This window comes from Salvia splendens, chromosome 4, assembly GCF_004379255.2.
Source record: "Salvia splendens isolate huo1 chromosome 4, SspV2, whole genome shotgun sequence".
In the NCBI taxonomy this organism is placed as follows: domain Eukaryota; kingdom Viridiplantae; phylum Streptophyta; class Magnoliopsida; order Lamiales; family Lamiaceae; genus Salvia; species Salvia splendens.
In genome coordinates, this window is record NC_056035.1 from 9402170 (window position 1) to 9420035 (window position 17866).

Consider the following 17866-nt stretch of genomic DNA (forward strand, 5'->3'; position numbering starts at 1 on the left):
ACATAATTTTCTATGATTTATGTATAAAGATTGACTAACTATACTTTCATTGGCCTATCTTTACTGTAGTGACTGGCTATAAATAAATAATTCAAATGCAAATCATGCTGTTTTTCGCACTGCACATAAACATTGCCGTTTCTTTATTCGATGTGTATGTTATTGAATTTATAATTTTGATTGTGTTTAATTCACATTTTCACACGTAGTGACTGTCACAAGTAATTTTTTGATTGTTGTCATCTACACTGTGTTGATGATGATCCAAAGACGTCTTAGATTGATATTTATAACTAAAATTACTAACTTGCTAATTAACTAAGAGTAGGTAAATTCAAACATACAGGTGGTTCACTTGAAACGGGTTAATCTGGAAATTAAATACTCTGTAGTATATCTCCTCATAATTACTGTTTCGAGTGTACACTTCTACATGTGAAATATGTGTGACATATGTTAATAAATTTAATACTATTTGATTATGATACATATACTATCTAAAGTAGTGTATAGTACTTTATTGGAATACACATGATTTGATCCAGTGCTCCCTTCGTTCTAAATTAAATTAATTGACACATATATTTTCAGCACAAAATTAATGTCCAAATGAACTTACATAAAACGTTTGATTGAGTTTACCACAGTGGATTAAGTATATCTCATTGCCAAGTAGGCTAGAATATTAAATGAATTGTGGAGGAGATTCAAATCATAATAAAAAATGATTACTATTAAGCTTATATTATTGACCTACCCAACAAAATCGCGTGACCGTATGTTGCCATTGCATCAACTTTTTCATACCCACCCTTCTCCCTACCACGTTTAAGAATTTACAATCTTGATCTTAAACTTCAAGAGAATGTCTTGAAAGGTATTTCATATTTGGCCACATATTTTAGGAAATTTTATCTGTATTATAAGTAAAATATTTCATTCTGTTGTTTGCATCGTAAATGAAAAACAAATCTTGTTCAATTGGTATTATTATAAAAAGTTACAACCTTGTCGCGCCGAAGATGACCTGCTTTCTTTTTAGTTCATCCTAACCAAAATGACATCGTTCTTATTTTGGAAATAATAAAAACATCCAAGAACATTTTCTCTCTCCTACTTTATTCATTTCTCTTAATTTTAAACACTCAATAACCTTTTTTATCTCTTACTTTATTATTTTTCATCTCTCATACTCCTTTTAAACACTCAACAATCTATTATCTCTCTAACTTTATTCATCTCTCTTACTTTTAAACAGCCAATAACTTTCTCTCTCCCTTCTTAAACACTTTAAAATAAGGGTGATGCTAAATGACCATAATGTGGCCGGCCATAAAGAGTTAATTTAGTCCATTTACATGTATAAAAAAATTAGAATTACCGATATAAACTTATATGTGTGTGAATAGACTTGTGAGTTGATACTTATCTTTGAATTCCATTCGTAAAACACATTAATATCACGAATTACTGTATACGTTGAGCAACAATCAAGAAATGACAGTAGTAATAAGTTGATCAAAAACTACGAAAGAGCAACACTAACATGTTGAGCAACATATAATGAAGATAATATAAAAGTAAAATCAAGTAGTATTAAACCAAAAATTTGAAAAAAAATCAATTTTTTTTGTTATTTAATTAATTTATGGTTGGCCATAATGTGGCCGCATAGCATTATTCTTAAAATAAATATGCATAAAATCACGTGTTGTCCCAGAAAATGGTCAATGGTCATCTTCCCTAGGACGGGTTATAAATTAATTGTGACAATTTATGACAAAGTATCTATCGTAGCAATTTTTATGGACCTATTAAAAGAAGTTAGAGCATCTCCAACCATTACACTATACTCAAACTCATTTTAGTGGAAATGTCACACTAAATATTAATTTTGTTCCAACCATTTACACTAAACTCAAACCCAAAAAAATATTCTTCACCCACTAACTTCTTATACTTTTCAATCATACCTATATATTTTATCTAAATTACACACTAACCTCATGACACTTTGTCAATATGTTAAATTAAATTAAATAACATAATATAAGTTTTATTAATTAATATAACTAAATATAAAATCTATTATCTATTAAATAATAAATTATAAAATTTAGAAAAATATTACAACATACACATAAAATAACAAAAACTCAATGTTCGAAATCCGCATATTGTTTCCGTATTATGTATCATTTTTTTGGGTAACGAAAGCAGGCAACGCCCGAACGAGACTACATACTACCGATCATAAGAAATTTCTAACCTATCATGTAATAACCAAATAGCAAGATCTGTAGGCGACTGTTCAAGGACATGCAGTCATTTCTCGAAGTTGTATGCATGGTATGACAAGAAATATGCAGCAAAAATTCTTTCTCGATGCACATGTCTCACTGATGCCGAATTAAACTCTAGCAATAAGCTACCAATCTTTCCCACTATAGCACGACAGCTGACATTCACCTCAAATTTTCCTGTAATCATAGTGACAGCTACAAGATTGTCGTTTTCTACCTCCAACACTCTTATTCCCAGAGCCTTTGCAATTTCTAAACAATGAAAAATGCACCAAATTTCAGCGAGAAGAATAGAACATACTTTGATTTTGCGACAAACCCTTGTCTCCACTGTTCTGAAACATCACGGAAAAGTCTTCCCCTATATGCACGGCCGGTTCCCTTTTCTAAGGAAACATCCGTGTTCAGCTTCAACATGATCGACAACGGTGGTTGCCAGAAGACTGTCACTGGTTGTCTCGGCAAACGCTCACCCACTACAACAGTCATTCTTGCATCCTCCACATTCTTTGCCATAATTATAGTTTGTGATATAACGGCTTCCGGGCTCAATCTTTCATTATTCAAAACGAATGAACACATTTTCTTCCAAACATTCCAGCACCCACACTCCAAAGATGGTGCACCATTTCACCCACTTCCCGTTTGAAGTTTAGAGCTGATATTGCGAATCATCCAGTCATTTAGGTTGAGGGAAGGATCAAAGAAGCCCTCAAGATCACAAAACTGAAGTAGACCCTCCCAAGTTCTTCTCGCATCTAAACAATCACGAAGCATATGTAGGCGGCTCTTCGTGTATAAACCACACATACCGCAGACATCATTGGTTGCTATATGCCTCCTCCTCCTCCTTTCTTCATTAACTAGCACACCATTTTTCAAGAGAAGTCAACAGAAAGTCTTAATTCGTTGTGGCCCATACCAATTCCAAATTCTTGCCAACGGTAAGTAACTTACTGATTCATGCAGTACTGTTAGAGATGGTCTTAGGCCTATTTAAATAGCCTATTTGAATAGTTCATAATCTTATAGTGCAAAAATTACTAACCCTTTAAAATCATATAGATTTTATATCTTTTTTTTAATTGAAAATTTGATTTAATTACTAACCCCATGGACGCAGCTTGTCAGGTAGCCCAACCTGTGGACATTAGATTTTCGGCTGGAAATATTCAAAATTTTATTTATTTTACTTCCATTTACAGTGTAATCCTGAATACAAAAGAAAAAAAATAATTGAGAATATGCTAATTACGATTATCTAAGTTATAAATTTCTTAGGAGTATTTTCTAAGATGAACTCCTGAGCTATTGGGAGAACGCTTAGGCAAACGCCCTGCCTCCAAATAGGATAAATCCCACTTCTTATGATCCAACGAATTGGATCTCATTCAAGAATCCCACCAAATTCTACCACCCTCTTAAAAGTTAGATTTTTCAACTCAATATACACAAAAATTAGCGATTCCTCCAGCAATCGTACACAGAGTAAACCATAAACAAAAATTAGGAACTTGACAGACCATTACTTTCTGGGCGGGCAAGAAACTCGATCGCATCTTCACCAAGGCTTGTGGTCCCCAACTGGTCCTGCAGTCCAGTTCAAAACCTTCTCCCCAGGCTTCAAGTATATTCTCTTGTCGTGAGGCAGCTTCCGGGCCAGCCCGTTTAAGATTTGGTGGAAAGCATCCCCTGATTGTGCTGGCTGAGGGAACAACATCGCCTGTTTCATGGAAGGATTAGCAAGTAGCCTCTGCTTCCGTAGAATCACATCAACTGGGATAGATGTGAGGATAGTGTCCAAGTAGGGGACGTCCTTCTCTGCTACAAACACGCCTATTTCCTCCCATGGAATAGCATCTGCAAATGGCAGCACGATGTCGTCTGCTATGATCACCGGAATGCAACCAAAGATCACAGCTTCCACGAGTCTGGGGCTCCACGGAGCCCAACCCAGAGGGCATAAACAGAATACGGCCCGCTGCATGTCTTCGTAGTATGTGGTTGGGTGGTCTGTGGAGATGTCGAACAGTGGATTGTTCTTGAAGTTCTCCCACATGGACGCCCGGGCACCTCTGCGCATAGATCAAGAACTTATGCCATCAGCTTTTAATGTATTAGAATGAACGATATTGCAGATAAGTTTGGGATGTGAGACATTGTGTTGAAGATGCTCAAAAACACGACAGCAATGTTGAAACATACCTAGCGTAGTAACCACCTTCAGGGTCGTTGTTTACATCATAAAACAAACCACGGAAATAGACGAAGATGGATCTTGGCGTGTCGGGGGGAATCAAGTGGGACATAATTTTCTCTGGAGGCGCATATGGAGGTATAGTTATCGAACCATCATTTAAGCAGACATGGTTTTGTTGTCCAAAAGTTTGAACCAAGGTAGAACGTTGAAGTAATGGAAGGATCCCCCTCTTTATAGCTTTCTCTTCCTATGGTTGGAGAAAACATTGCAATATCATGAAGTGCCGTCAGTAAGCAAGGATCTACCAAAGATTCAAAAATTGTAATGTTCTGAAAACTTCACATTTAATGTCTAGCCTTTTTAAAACAGAATGTAAAACATTTACCAGAGAATAATCAACCAATGCAAAATGAATATTTTAGTTTGTTCTCACTGCTCAGTCAAGAGTCCAATTCTGTAGAAATGAAAAGGCAGGATACTAGAGATTAAAAGCTTACTTGATAATGGAAGCAGGCACCAAAATCATGGGGAACAAGAAAGAAATGATCAGCTCCTTCAGTTCGATTCCAGTAAGGCCATCTAGCCGAGATGAGCTGTATCGCACTCCTCATCATTCTTGGAGATTTGAAAGGCAGTGGCAATCCATTGGGTGCCAGGTCACAAGTTGAGTAAACAGGTGTGTAGAACCAATCTGCTTCATTCGGATTCAGAGTTCGAACAGCACTGGTTAAGAGAAACTGGTGCATAAATATCTCAGCAGCAAACATGTGCGTGAGACATCGCGGATCTTTATGCAGGATCTTCTTGTTGTATTTGCTTGGAAGCTCGTAAACGTAAACTTTCAACTTTCCCACAGGGTTATCATCAAGAACATCACCAGCACTTCCTAGATTACATATTGACAAAAATCAAGATCACCAAACATGTTTTCAAATAAATTTTTCCACACTGTAAAACTAAGTTCATGCATTTGTGGGAGTGGATACTTGATTATATCAAATAAATAATTCGAAAATATGAATTCAAACAATACGAAAGCATACAATGATATGGTTCAAGATGATTTATCCTGAAACCATGTTGCTGAGCATTAAATGCCATGTCCCCAAACCCTAATTTTTCCCCCAAAATAACCCGCTACAGAAACACAAAACATACAGTAGCATCCCGTTTTGAACTTGATTGCAAATCGCCCAACTTAAACAAGCTCAACATTGCACAGAAAATTCAATCAAAACCTATTTATTTCATCATCATAGTAATTCAGTTGCTCAGAACTTCACCATTGTAGGCTCGATTTTCGTAAGCCGAACGCTAAGCTCATCAAACCAGCGCAATTAGAAAATAGAATTCATAATGAGTTAAAAATAGGACCTGAAATTCTCTCCGTACGCGCGCCGCGGCGATCAATCCCCTCGACGCCGATGCTGGCCGTGAACAGAGCGAGAAGCAGACAACCCCACATCGAAAACTCCATCTCACATCTTGCGGAAACTAGACAGTAATATTATATAGTGCTATTAAGGAAAAAGAGCAGGCATTTGATGCAGTTGAGCAGTCGTACTAGAATGTAGGTGAAGAGTTACCTTCTTCGGTGTCTTTGCTTTTCTTGCCATTTAAGACAGCACTAAGGAGGAAAAAATAATCAGAAATTGAATGAAAATACTGCACATTTTTTTAAAAGTGTATATGGTACATGAATTCTGATTGTTGCGTGATGTGCTTCAATGGCGAATGACAGCTGCATTTGCTTTGCCGGTAGGATGGCCCGTCCACTTCTCGACGACGATGGCCGTCTCAATTTTAACATTTCACTTGAAGCTTGGGCTCTATTGAAATTCTATAGCCCATTTGATGAACTTAAAAAAATACGAAAAACAAAATGTAAAGGATTTATTGAAAAATGGACTAAGATCTAAATTTCACTCATGGTTGTGAAAATTAGTTGGATTAACTACTTTTTGTGTACTTTTGCAGAAAGTTTTATTTATATTGTTATTGTATGATTTGTAATAGTGTTAATTTATGATATCTAATAAAGAAATTTGTAGTACTTTATATTTCAATTTGCATCACTTTTTATAAAAAATATTCGTCCATGAATAAATTTCTCGTTTTGACTCGACACAAGTCTCATAAAATGTAAATAAAAGAGTGGAAATATTAGTAAAATGTGGACCATACTTTTATATAATATTAGTTTATTAATAAAATGTGAGTAAATAAATTATTGAAATGTGAGATTCATCTATCATAAATATTAAACATAAAATGCAACATTTAACTATAGAGAATGTAATAATATGAAACATTTATGAAATACTAATAGTAGTAGTATTAATTTCTAAGATCCAGTCCAACCCAATGGAATTTGGGCTGGAAGCTTAGCTTTGATCCGCTCTAGTCATGGATTTGGGCTGACCCATATAGTTGACATGGAACTTTAAACTATTGAGGAGTACTTTAAAACTGTTGAAAGATATAATCACTGAAATGAAACCGTAAAATGATGAGTGTAGTGTGTGTCCCAAATCAAAGTCCAAGCACACCAAAAAAAAAACATATATCAAAATTTGAAATCAAACTAGAAATTGAGAAAATCAACCGAAATTGTGTCGTCGTCTACTACTACTACTACTACTTTAATTAGCGACTTCCTTGGTACGTACCAAATGGATACATGTTCAAATCCTCCCGATAAATGTGCTGTATTTTTATTTTAAATATTTTAAAATTAATAAATATATAAATATGTAAAAGTATATAAAATCCTACAGAGACAATATCTGGTCGATCATCTAAATTTTTAAAAATTGAAATTGAGGAGAGGAAGGGACCTAGGTTAGTGACAACGATGGTCTTAGTTCTTATTTTTGTTGAATTATTTAGAAGTTGTATACATTAACTGAAAATACGATTTGAAGTTAAACTTTGTGTATAACATGTAACACTAAATGAATAGTACTACTCCAATTTAACAACAATTGACTAAAATCATTTTAATTTCGCGAATATGCAATATATAAATTATCATAAACTAAAAGAATAATAATAAATGTATAAATAAAAAATACATTTTTTAATTACATCAACAAAAACTTTATTTTTAAAATTTTAAAAATATCTAAAAATGTGTTAGTGGTTAAATGATTTCATAAAAGAATTACTGAATATGAAGAAATAGTGCAATTTGTTAAATCTACTAATTGTGATTTCTTAATTCACCGAACGAAGAGTAGTAATTCACAATATTACGTGGAATAATTTCATTTTTCATTTTTCATTTTTCATATTTCATTTTTCATATTTATGTAGTGATATGAGCAGGGTGGAAACATCTCTGTTTGGTAATACAGCATTACTTGAGATTTTGTCATGCATGATCTAATGGTATATACCGTACCAACGCACTACTAGAGATGAACATTATGAATGAGAAGTCTCAACAGTGCAGTGTTTACTCCCAACAATTATGAATCTCAATACAAAATCTTGTAATTGAAGGAGAATGCATTATTCAAAACAGCAATGCCCTTTCAGACTGCAGGCCTATCAATCAAGGAATCCTTGAAATACCAAAACTAACTAATAAAAATCATTATAAAATTATTCGTCACCTTAATGGTTTTACGCCCTACCACATCCTTCACTTCTTCTCTCTCACCCAACCATCAGCTTGTTCTCATCTAAAAAGGTGTAGGTGGGAACCTCCAGGTTAAACGGTGCAGGCCCTTTGCGAATCCGACCGGAGATGTCATAATGGGATCCGTGGCATGGGCAAAACCAGCCCCCGTAATCACCAGCATTGGGCAGGGGGATGCACCCCAGATGAGTGCAAACCCCGATAACCACGAGCCATTCCGGATTCTTGACCCTCACAGCATCCTCTTGTGGATCACGAAGGGAGGCAACGTCAACACTGTTTGCCAGCTTGATGTCTTCTTCAGTTCGGCGCCTGATGAAGACAGGCTTCCCGCGCCACTTGACGGTGACTGTTGTCCCAGGTTCAATACTAGACAGATCCACCTCCAGGGAAGCGAGAGCAAGTACATCTTTACTAGCAGACATGCTCAGAACAAATTTGAGCACAAGGAGTCGAGCCAGTGATGCATATACAAACCTTCCTCCAGTCAAAACAAAGTACGCAAATGCACGCTTGCTGGGATCACCTGGTGGATATCGCTCGTGGTTGTGCTCGTCGTAGACAATCTTTGAGCTGGGATTCTTGATTGCTGCCACTGTAGCAGGGACTTCCGAAACCAGGCCGCCTGAGTTCTGTCCTGTTGCAAGTGAACCAGAAGAGAACCCTACAAGATGCATAGAGGTTAGAAAAATATTATTTCAATCTCCGTGGCTTTCTAAATTATACATGTGGAACGGCTGAAAATGGTAATAAGTTCACCTAGAAGCAGCTGTCAATTGAAGGAGTAATGGTAGATTAGCATATTGGAAATTTGGAATGCCAGAGAAGCTCAGCCACACAAGACAGAATAAACACAAGTATAGTAGACTAAACCAAGCACCTAAACAAAAGCACTGAACTGAATGCCAATGACATATGATAAGAGGATGAAGAAAAACAGATAACAAGATGAAACAACTAAGATGCAAGAGTTAATCATACAGATACACACAGAGAAAGGTAAAGCTAAAGGAAACAACAGAAAAGCATTTTCCTGATAAGATATTCGAGTGTGCAAAGAAAAACAAATACTCCGTAGTAAGCAATGAAAGCGATAGGAAAATGTCAGTATACAGTTAGATGAGAAATAACCAGCTATCCAACAAAGCAGCTGTATGCATATCACGAAGAATCTGATTGGTTAGTTGGTTCCTGGAGAACCTTTACCACATACCTAGTGTTCTAACTTCCAATCAAAAACTTTCAGCATACAGTTAAATAAGAAACAACCAACTACTGAATGTATGTACACGTATAATCACAACATATCTAATTGGTAAGTGTTCAGACAGGGAACCTTTACCACATACCTAGCGTTTCAGTAAAACAAGTAAACAACCACCAAAGTCAGTTCATGGACAAGAATCATTGACCAGGAAGTAGAACCAATACACATGATAAAATTACTTTAGTGCAGAACTAGTTAATTCCCACCCATTATGAAATCTAATCTTAACACTTAATATTTGAAGAAATTGTGCAAAGCATAGTATGTTTTTTGGAAAAGGTACAGCCGTACAATTTGCAAATCGTAATCACAGCTCAACCAAAAATCCATTCAATCTGCACATTTAAGTATCTGGAAGCAGCAATACATATCCACCACACTAATACCAGAAGGAAGGTTGTGGACTTGTGGTTGGATTTCTTTTATCTTTTCCTGTTTTTGTTTGGGGGTAGTGGGGCCTTGGGGGTGTTCTAGAATTTAGCATAGATTACATATGATAGCCACAGTCAAGATTCAGAACATTCAGACCACCAAACTGTAGTAAAAAGGCTAATTCCGGCTATTAAAAAAAGGATAAATATATATCATGCACCAAAGCAACAGTATCAGAGTTATTATTTGAAGAACTCCAATTTTTATGTTAAATGAACACAATTGGTAGGTTTCTCCATATAAGATGTAGGAGTATTATAGAGGTAGCAAGAAAACTATAGCCATGTATGGTTGTACTTAAAAGCAAGACCAGTAAGCTGTTCATTTGCATCTGGGATAATGTTACAGAACATCAAAAACATGGGACCGTGAGTGAAAAAAACTGTACCAGAAAATGCAAGCATCAAAGTAGTTACTTGCTTATAATCTTAAACAATTAACATAACAGAGGCTCGTGATATCTTTGGCCTAATTATCTATCATTAACAATGAAAGCATCTTAATTTCATAACCAACTATAGGCTAAACTAACAAAAACTTTAATACACAACTACTCTATAGAAGGTCAAGGGAAAACTAATCAGACAGCTCCATGAAGAGCTCTCTTGGAACTTATCATCTCAGTAGAAACAAAAGATAGAATTTTTACAGACAGTCAATCACAAAACTATTTTATTTTGAAAATACTAGTAACATTTTATAACAAGATCAATTCAGCCAATACCGATAGACGCACGCATAAAACATATACGGCACCTTGAAGCATCCAGGCAAAGGAAAGAATCCACAATTCCACATAGCCCGAGATTTCAAATTCGACATATATTTCTTAACTGATTGGATCTTCGCAACAATAAGACATAAATTAATCAATACAAACGGGGTCAATAGAGAAGCAAAGAACCTCTGATCTGATAAAAAACGGAAATTGATTCAACGGGCGAAGAAGTACGTCCTTCCGATGACGAATCGCCGGCGACAAATGGGTTTCTGGTGGCGAATGCGGCGGACGGAGCTTGACCCGACCGCCATGAGAGAGAAGACAACCTCCTCCCCGCTACCCTCAGCATTTCCGATTAATGGAGATTTTTCACCTATCGATTGAATAATCACGACGGATTGTCGAGCCCTACGCAGGATCTCTATCAGAAAGGAAAATAGTGTCTAATAGTACCAAAATGGAAATATACAAGTTCGCTATGGCGAACGAAACGGCGTCGGATGACAAAATTTGAACGGGCTTTCAATTTTACTCAGATTCTGGGCTGGTTTCGGAAGATATTTAAACGGGCTTTCAATTTTACAAAGCCCAAATTTGTCCAATTTAAGATTGGATTCTTTCTATTACTTCTATATCTTTCATTTTTTAGTATCCTCTATTAAATAAAGGTCGCATCAAATTTAACAAGAACTTTCAATGCTACACAGCTCAGCAAAATTAAAGTGTAATAACAGATTCAATGTTTAACTAAGGTCGCCGCATTTAATCTTTTAACTGAAAGAAAGTGAATATATATTTATATAGGTATTGAGAAAATTGGAGTTGAAAATTGGAAGTCAGAGGGAAACGGGCAGAAAATGAAAATGAAAATGAAAATGAAAAAGAAAAAGAAAAAAGATAGCTGAAAAAATAATCTCCTTATCTCCTCAAGTCGGCGCCAAACACACCCCTATTTCACTCCAGTAACGACGAAAATCATAACTAACCACTCATCACTCCACTCTCCACTTTCCTTCTCTTTACTAATTATTCTAATCAATTTTTAAAAATCATAGTTCTAAAATTTTTCAAAGGCGATCGTCCAATGGCGCAAGTTAGCAACCTTCCATGCGACGGCGAGGGTTTGTGCATGGTCTGCAAGCAGAGGCCGGCCGAGGGGGAGATCCTCACGTGCAAGACGTGCGCCACGCCGTGGCACGTGGCCTGCCTCGCCACCCGCCCCCAAACCCTAGCGGACGCGGCCCATTGGGACTGCCCCGACTGTTCCGATCTCTCCGGCGCCATGCCGGCCGTCTCCGGAGGGGGCCTCGTGGAGAAGATTCGCGCGATTGAGTCCGATGCGTCGCTCACTGATCGTGAGAAGGCCAAGCGCCGCCAGGAGTTGCTCGGCGGGGCGACGGAGGCAGACAAGGAGACGGAGATGAATGCTGGGGGTGTTTTGGGGATTTTGGGTGACCGGTTCAACTGCTCTATTTGCATGCAGCTTCTCGATAGGCCTGTCTCTGTACGGTTTTCTACCTTTCAAAATTTCTTCTGCGTGTTTGAACTTTCGATCTGTGGCTGATTTGGGATTTTTTGAGGGATTTGACTTTGGTTACTGCTGAAAGTTATGAATAATTTGTTAGTTCTATTACACGGCGTCGTTTCTACTTGTGTGTGTAGGTGTTTTGGTTTTTCTCTGTTTTGTACTCCCAGAAACTTCAAGCCCTTTTTGTATACTTATACATATTTGATTTTCATTTTTCTGTTAGTTGTGGTGGACATTTCTTTGTAGTTTCTAGTTTTCATGAGCCTAGTTTATGTTTTGCATGGACTTTTCTTCTTATTTCTGAGTTATGTTCTAATGCGATGCAATCTCTCAAAACTACCACTACGAAGTATGGATTGGTTTTGATCTGCTTGAAGTTGAATGTTTGTAATGTTTCTGTTGCATATTCAATGAGCAGCTGTGCTATAAATGGCTCCATTTGTTTTATATTGAAATGAAGAACATTTAGAGCTTAGATACTATGGTTCTGTGATATAAGTGTATTTTCCATGTAAACATGTGGAATAAGCTTCTAAACCTCATCCTTGTGATCTTCATACTATTTTCAGACACCGTGTGGGCACAACTTCTGCTTGAAATGCTTTCAGAAATGGACTGGGCAACAACGCATGAAGACTTGTGCTATTTGTCGCAAGATGATTCCAGCAAAGATGGCAAAGGAGCCTCGAATCAACTCTACTATTGTTATGGCAATAAGAACGGCAAAAGCTTCTGAGCCTAATTACTCTGGAGAAAATCCCATGATATACCATTTTATCCACAACCAAGATCGTCCTGACAAGGCATTTACCACAGAGCGAGCAAAAAAATCTGGAAAGGCTAATGCCTGCAGCGGGAAGATTTTTGTTACAATCCCTTCAGATTTTCTTGGTCCAATTACGGAAGAGTATGATCCGACAAGGAACTTAGGTGTCATGGTTGGAGAAACTTGGGCAGATAGGATGGAATGCAGGCAGTGGGGTGCTCACTTTCCCCATGTTGGGGGCATCGGTGGTCAGTCTGATCATGGGGCTCAGTCCGTTGCACTCTCCGGAGGTTATGAAGATGATGAGGATCACGGAGAATGGTTTCTCTACACAGGGAGGTATTTGGATGCAGCTTCTATTAGGCTTTAATTACTTAAATATTGTTACCAATGAAATCTGTCTGAATTTAATGTGAAACTGGATGTGTATAGTCTGCAATATTTACTTTATAAAGGTTCATTAATGACCAGTGCCACATCATGGCGTGTCCGTTTTATGTGGCAGCATATGGCGGCCGCCACACCAGTGGTGCTGCCATGGCGGTTATGGTGGCTGTTTCCTCACGTTCAACCCATTAACCCAAAACACCGACCCGTTTATCCAAAACCCAACACATTTATCAATTTAATATAGGGGTTTTTAGCTTAATTCAACCCCCTTCCATATTTATCAGAATCCACAACCTCAAACCCGACCTCTCTCTCTCTCTCTCTCTGTCTCTCAAGTAGCATAAAAAAATATGTAACAGTGTAACTTCAAACAAGAAAGAATGTTCAAACTTATTTGATATACCTAGGAAAATGCACTAGTAAGTTTGCTTATTAAATTGGACTCATAACTTTGTAAAACAATGTCTTAATATACAATAAATATTCATTTCATGATTCTATAAATGTCATATTTGATTTTTATACCTTGCGTATTTACATGCATTTTCGATTTCATTGTTATATTCAGGAATTGCAAATTTGCAATAATGTCTACCGGTACGGCTTCAATTATTAGGCATATTATGTAGTACAAGTCTCATCTACGTTATTCTCTCTCATACTTTAGTTTCCCTCTACTTTAATTATTTATTCTGATTTTCCCAAAACATGTGCGAAAAAGAAATGTGTCACAGGAAATGGGACAGAGGGAGTAATAGTTTACGACTTTATGTTTTCGTTGTTATTCCAAGATTCAAAATATTTGCATTTTATATTTCATGCTATTATATATCAATAATATCTTTATTTATTTATCGACAGCCATGTCCCGCCAGCCTTACCGACTGCCATAACCTTTTGGCAGTTTTAGTTTACGACTTTATGTTTAGTTGCTATTCCAAGATTCAAAATATTTTGTTTTTATCATTTTCAAAATATTTGCATTTTTATATTTCTTACTATTATATACTCCCTCCGTCCGCGAATAGGAGTCATGTTTTTTCATTTTAGTCCGTCCGCGAATAGGTGTCCCGGTTCACTTTTACCATAAATGGTAATAGGGTCTCACCTTCAACTAACTCATTCCACTCCCATTTCATTTAAAACTAATATATACAAGTGAGACTCCTATTCCACTAACTTTTTTCCACTCACTTTTCTTAACATTTCTTAAAACCCGTGTCGCCAAGGTACGGGAATCCTAATGGCGGATGGAGGGAGTATTAATCATAACTTTAGTTATTTATCAACCACCATGTCCTGCCAGCCTTGCTGACTTCCATAACCTTGTGTCGGTTTTTTAAATCGACCGCCATATGCCATTAATAACATTGGTAATGGCATACCATGTGGAGACAATTTCCATTAATTTTAGCTGATATATGGTGAACACCTCTCCTTTTTGTCCTTGTCCAATACTCTTTAATTAGTAAATGCAATTTGAAGTGGTCAAGTATCATCAGTAATTTGGTGTAGTGATAATTATGTGAGGTAAATTGGTCTATGATCACAATCAGGCACAGTTATTGGATTAGCAAGATATACTGTTGTTTGTGCATTAGACAGAGAGTATGGCATTTCCAGCAATGCCTAGCATCAGGCATGCCTTCCACCTGTTTGGTGTGAACGCATAACATTGTCTTCTCAATATATCTGACTGTGTTACGCTTTCTTGGATTCAGCTAACAAAATTTGTGACAATCAAGGGTTATGAGGGAAGTTGTTTATAACATTATAATGAGATTGACGTTGCTTGTCAGGGCACTAGTTTGAATAGCTTTTATTGGAAACAATTATGGAGAAATTGGAGATAATTTTTGTGCGCCAAATGTTTTCTTGTTTAGCGTTGTTGTATTGCATACTGATAATGCCTGTCATTAACTCTACTTTATTGCTGGTTACAGTGGTGGACGTGATCTTTCCGGGAATAAAAGGACTAACAAGAAACAGTCATTTGACCAAAGGTTTAAAAGTTACAATGAAGCTTTGCGAGTTAGTTGCCGTGAGGGTTATCCCGTGCGAGTTGTGAGGTAAGTTAAAATTTCTAATATAAGGTAAATGAGGGATGTTGAGGATAGATAAAAATTCAATACTTGAATTACTATCTTCTAGTGACTTTTGTGCTCTTGCAGTGGTATGGACACTTTGAATATTACTAAAATCTGAATACTTTTACTAGTTGAGAAAATCTTGATAGCTGACCAACAAAAACTCTAGCCAGTATGTATTAAGTTGTTTCCTGTCATATTTCACTTTATTGTTTTGGCTTCTAATACAGCTTTCTCTTATTTTGTTGTAGGTCTGCTAAAGAAAAGCGGTCGTCTTATGCACCACAGGAAGGTGTGCGTTATGACGGGGTTTACCGGGTTGAAAAGTGTTGGCGCAAAGCCGGGCAACAAGTAAAACCTCGCCAAAATAAAGATTTTCATCTGCATTTTTTGTCTATGCCCTCTTATGGAATTATTTTTGAATTATTATAGGGATTTGTGGTCTGTCGTTACCTATTTGTTCGTTGTGATAATGATCCAGCGCCATGGACCTCGTGAGTTGTTTTATATTTGTCTTGCATGCCCAGTCCACAATCTGTACTTCCTAATATATGCTTTAACTCTTTGTGAAACTAATCCTTTTGGCTTGTAGGGACAACCAAGGAGATCGACCAAGACCTCTACCTAGCATTCCAGAGTTGATGCAAGCTACTGATATTACTGAAAGGACAAAGAGTCCTGCCTGGAATTTTGATGTGAGCAACTACTCTGACCAAGTCATTTTGATGTTTTTTCTTGTGTTGACCGTGTGATTGTATCTTGAGGCTTGCATGGGTCCAGGACTTTAAAATTCCTAGGATAACATTACTTTGAGACTCGTCTGTCTAAAATTTTCTGTATAGGAGCACAAAGGCCTCTGGACGTGGATGAGACCTCAACCACCCAGTAGAAAAACATCATGTGATGGTGATAATGGAAAGACTAAAAAGATAAGGAAAAATCGGAGTGGAACTGGATCTGTAAAAGAAAGGCTTTTGAAGGGTAGCTTTCTCTTTCCTTTTTCAACACTGCTTTGATTATTGTGTGTTCTCTTTAAATTGTGGACGAAACACCATTTTTTGTTTCAATTGGCAATTTGTTTTGTTGTTTTTGTACTGTAATACTTTTGATAGCATGTTTAACTGTGGCATTGTAAATGTAATGCAGAATTTAGTTGCCTAATCTGCCGGAAAGTGATGGAACTGCCACTCACTACTCCATGTGCTCACAACTTCTGCAAGGCGTGCTTGGAGGGTGCCTTTGCTGGTCAATCTCACGTGAAAGAGAGAAAATCTGGAGGAAGGACTCTTCGAGCACAGAAAAATGTTATGAAATGTCCATCTTGCAAACAAGATATTGCCGAGTTCCTTCAAAATCCTCAGGTACAGGCCTTATATTTTGCTTTATTTCTGTTTCTGATTTTCATCTGGCTTATTCTCAGATGCTAGATAGGACTTAAAATGGTTGCATTAATGACCCAGCTTGACTGTGATTATCCGTACAGGTCAACAGAGAGTTGATGAATGTGATAGAAACACTACAGAACCAGATGAAGGATGAGAGCTCCAAGGCTAGGGAAACTGAGGATGGCCAAAGTGTGAATTCCAGTGAGAATGCCGATAGTGAGAGCTCAGAAATGGAAGAGCAAGAAGATGCTATCAGCATGGAACCAGATTCTGTTGCAGAAAATAAAGAAAACTTTGATGCGAACACTGAAATCTCAAAAGAGGACCAGACTGATAAATCTTTAAATGACTCGAGCGCATTTCATGATTCAAAGCGAAGGAAACTTAGTAATGATGGTGCCAAAGCTGGAGAATCTGGAGGCACAGAAGATCATGATATAGCAAAACTTGGCAGGCTTGCTGATAGTGAGAGCACAGAAATGAATGTGCAAGAAAATGCCTGACCGTGAGACAGAAACACCAGACAATGATGTGAATGCTGTAATTAGAAAAGAGAACAAGACCGATAAACCTTCAAATGGCAAAAGATTGTTGTGTTTCTCAGCAAAAGAAACATCGTAATGATGGCGCTAAAGAGCTGGAGATTCAGGAGGCACAGAAGGTCGTGAAACAATACAACTTGGTAGGCCTAAGAGAGTCTGCGTTTCTGATGGCGCTCAAGTTTGACGTTGTATATAGTCTCCTCTCATTTGTGGTTATCTTTAGACTTATTTTTGTCATTAAATATTTTACTTGCTAGGTTTGGGTGGGGGCTTAGGCAAATGAGAAATAGTTTATGAACTTCATTTATTGTGATAAATGGGTTCAGTTTCTGTTGGCATAATTTCAAAGAGAAGTTTTGGAACTACATGTGGATCAGTGGATGCGATGGCGTTTATCATGTTTAATCCATCGTAAGCTCATTCTTTTCAATTTAATCCTGTACTTGTATAAATCTTTATGTTTTCTATGCTGTCCATGTACTCTCTTCAATCATGACATCGCATTTCTTTTATGGAGTGACATTATGTGTGGGGGTCTATATGACTAGTATGTAGTTATAATCTGTGTATTATGTGTTACTCAACCATAAATATTGCTAAAA

The 17866-nt window shown here is 37.1% G+C and overlaps 4 protein-coding genes across 5 annotated transcripts in view; 2 read left to right on the top strand and 2 right to left on the bottom strand.

The window, feature by feature from the left end:
- LOC121798419 (DEAD-box ATP-dependent RNA helicase 21-like) overlaps positions 1-17866 on the top strand; it is a 794448-nt gene that overhangs the window by 69689 nt on the left and 706893 nt on the right. The gene's annotated exons all lie outside the window — the stretch shown is intronic.
- LOC121798434 (probable beta-1,4-xylosyltransferase IRX10) lies at positions 3459-6257 on the bottom strand. 2 transcript variants are annotated; one of them, XM_042197436.1, is made up of 5 exons: positions 6090-6257; positions 5878-5997; positions 5001-5389; positions 4509-4750; positions 3459-4378 (listed from the first exon to the last, which is right to left on the bottom strand). In XM_042197436.1, the coding sequence occupies exons 2-5, from the start codon at positions 5978-5980 to the stop codon at positions 3865-3867; spliced, it is 1248 nt and encodes a 415-aa protein (XP_042053370.1). In that variant the 5' UTR covers positions 5981-5997; positions 6090-6257; the 3' UTR covers positions 3459-3864. The 2 variants fall into 2 exon arrangements, with proteins under 2 accessions (XP_042053370.1, XP_042053371.1); XM_042197437.1 differs by lacking the exon at positions 6090-6257 and having other exon boundaries at positions 5878-6071.
- On the bottom strand, positions 7937-11009 carry LOC121798448 (cytochrome b-c1 complex subunit Rieske-4, mitochondrial-like). Its single transcript, XM_042197460.1, has 2 exons — positions 10750-11009; positions 7937-8810 (listed from the first exon to the last, which is right to left on the bottom strand). The coding sequence occupies exons 1-2, from the start codon at positions 10913-10915 to the stop codon at positions 8164-8166; spliced, it is 813 nt and encodes a 270-aa protein (XP_042053394.1). The 5' UTR covers positions 10916-11009; the 3' UTR covers positions 7937-8163.
- LOC121798421 (E3 ubiquitin-protein ligase ORTHRUS 2-like) lies at positions 11525-17669 on the top strand. The gene is made up of 9 exons (XM_042197420.1): positions 11525-12070; positions 12664-13199; positions 15194-15319; positions 15589-15688; positions 15770-15831; positions 15930-16032; positions 16180-16318; positions 16484-16698; positions 16821-17669. Exons 1-9 carry the CDS (start codon positions 11651-11653, stop codon positions 17223-17225), a joined length of 2106 nt encoding a protein of 701 aa, XP_042053354.1. The 5' UTR covers positions 11525-11650; the 3' UTR covers positions 17226-17669.

Bases quoted from the DNA above. Each gene is read 5' to 3' on its own strand.
- LOC121798434 (XM_042197436.1), bottom strand. From the start codon at position 5,980: ATGGAGTTTTCGATGTGGGGTTGTCTGCTTCTCGCTCTGTTCACGGCC. The intron at 5,390-5,877 runs GTCCTATTTTTA...TATGTAATCTAG, and splicing joins GCGTACGGAGAGAATTTCAG to GAAGTGCTGGTGATGTTCTT. The intron at 4,379-4,508 runs GTATGTTTCAAC...ATCTATGCGCAG, and splicing joins GAAGGTGGTTACTACGCTAG to AGGTGCCCGGGCGTCCATGT.
- LOC121798421 (XM_042197420.1), top strand. From the start codon at position 11,651: ATGGCGCAAGTTAGCAACCTTCCATGCGACGGCGAGGGTTTGTGCATG. The intron at 12,071-12,663 runs GTACGGTTTTCT...TACTATTTTCAG, and splicing joins TTCTCGATAGGCCTGTCTCT to ACACCGTGTGGGCACAACTT. The intron at 15,832-15,929 runs GTGAGTTGTTTT...TTTGGCTTGTAG, and splicing joins GATCCAGCGCCATGGACCTC to GGACAACCAAGGAGATCGAC.
- LOC121798448 (XM_042197460.1), bottom strand. From the start codon at position 10,915: ATGCTGAGGGTAGCGGGGAGGAGGTTGTCTTCTCTCTCATGGCGGTCG. The intron at 8,811-10,749 runs GTTCTTTGCTTC...TGCATCTTGTAG, and splicing joins CGTTTTTTATCAGATCAGAG to GGTTCTCTTCTGGTTCACTT.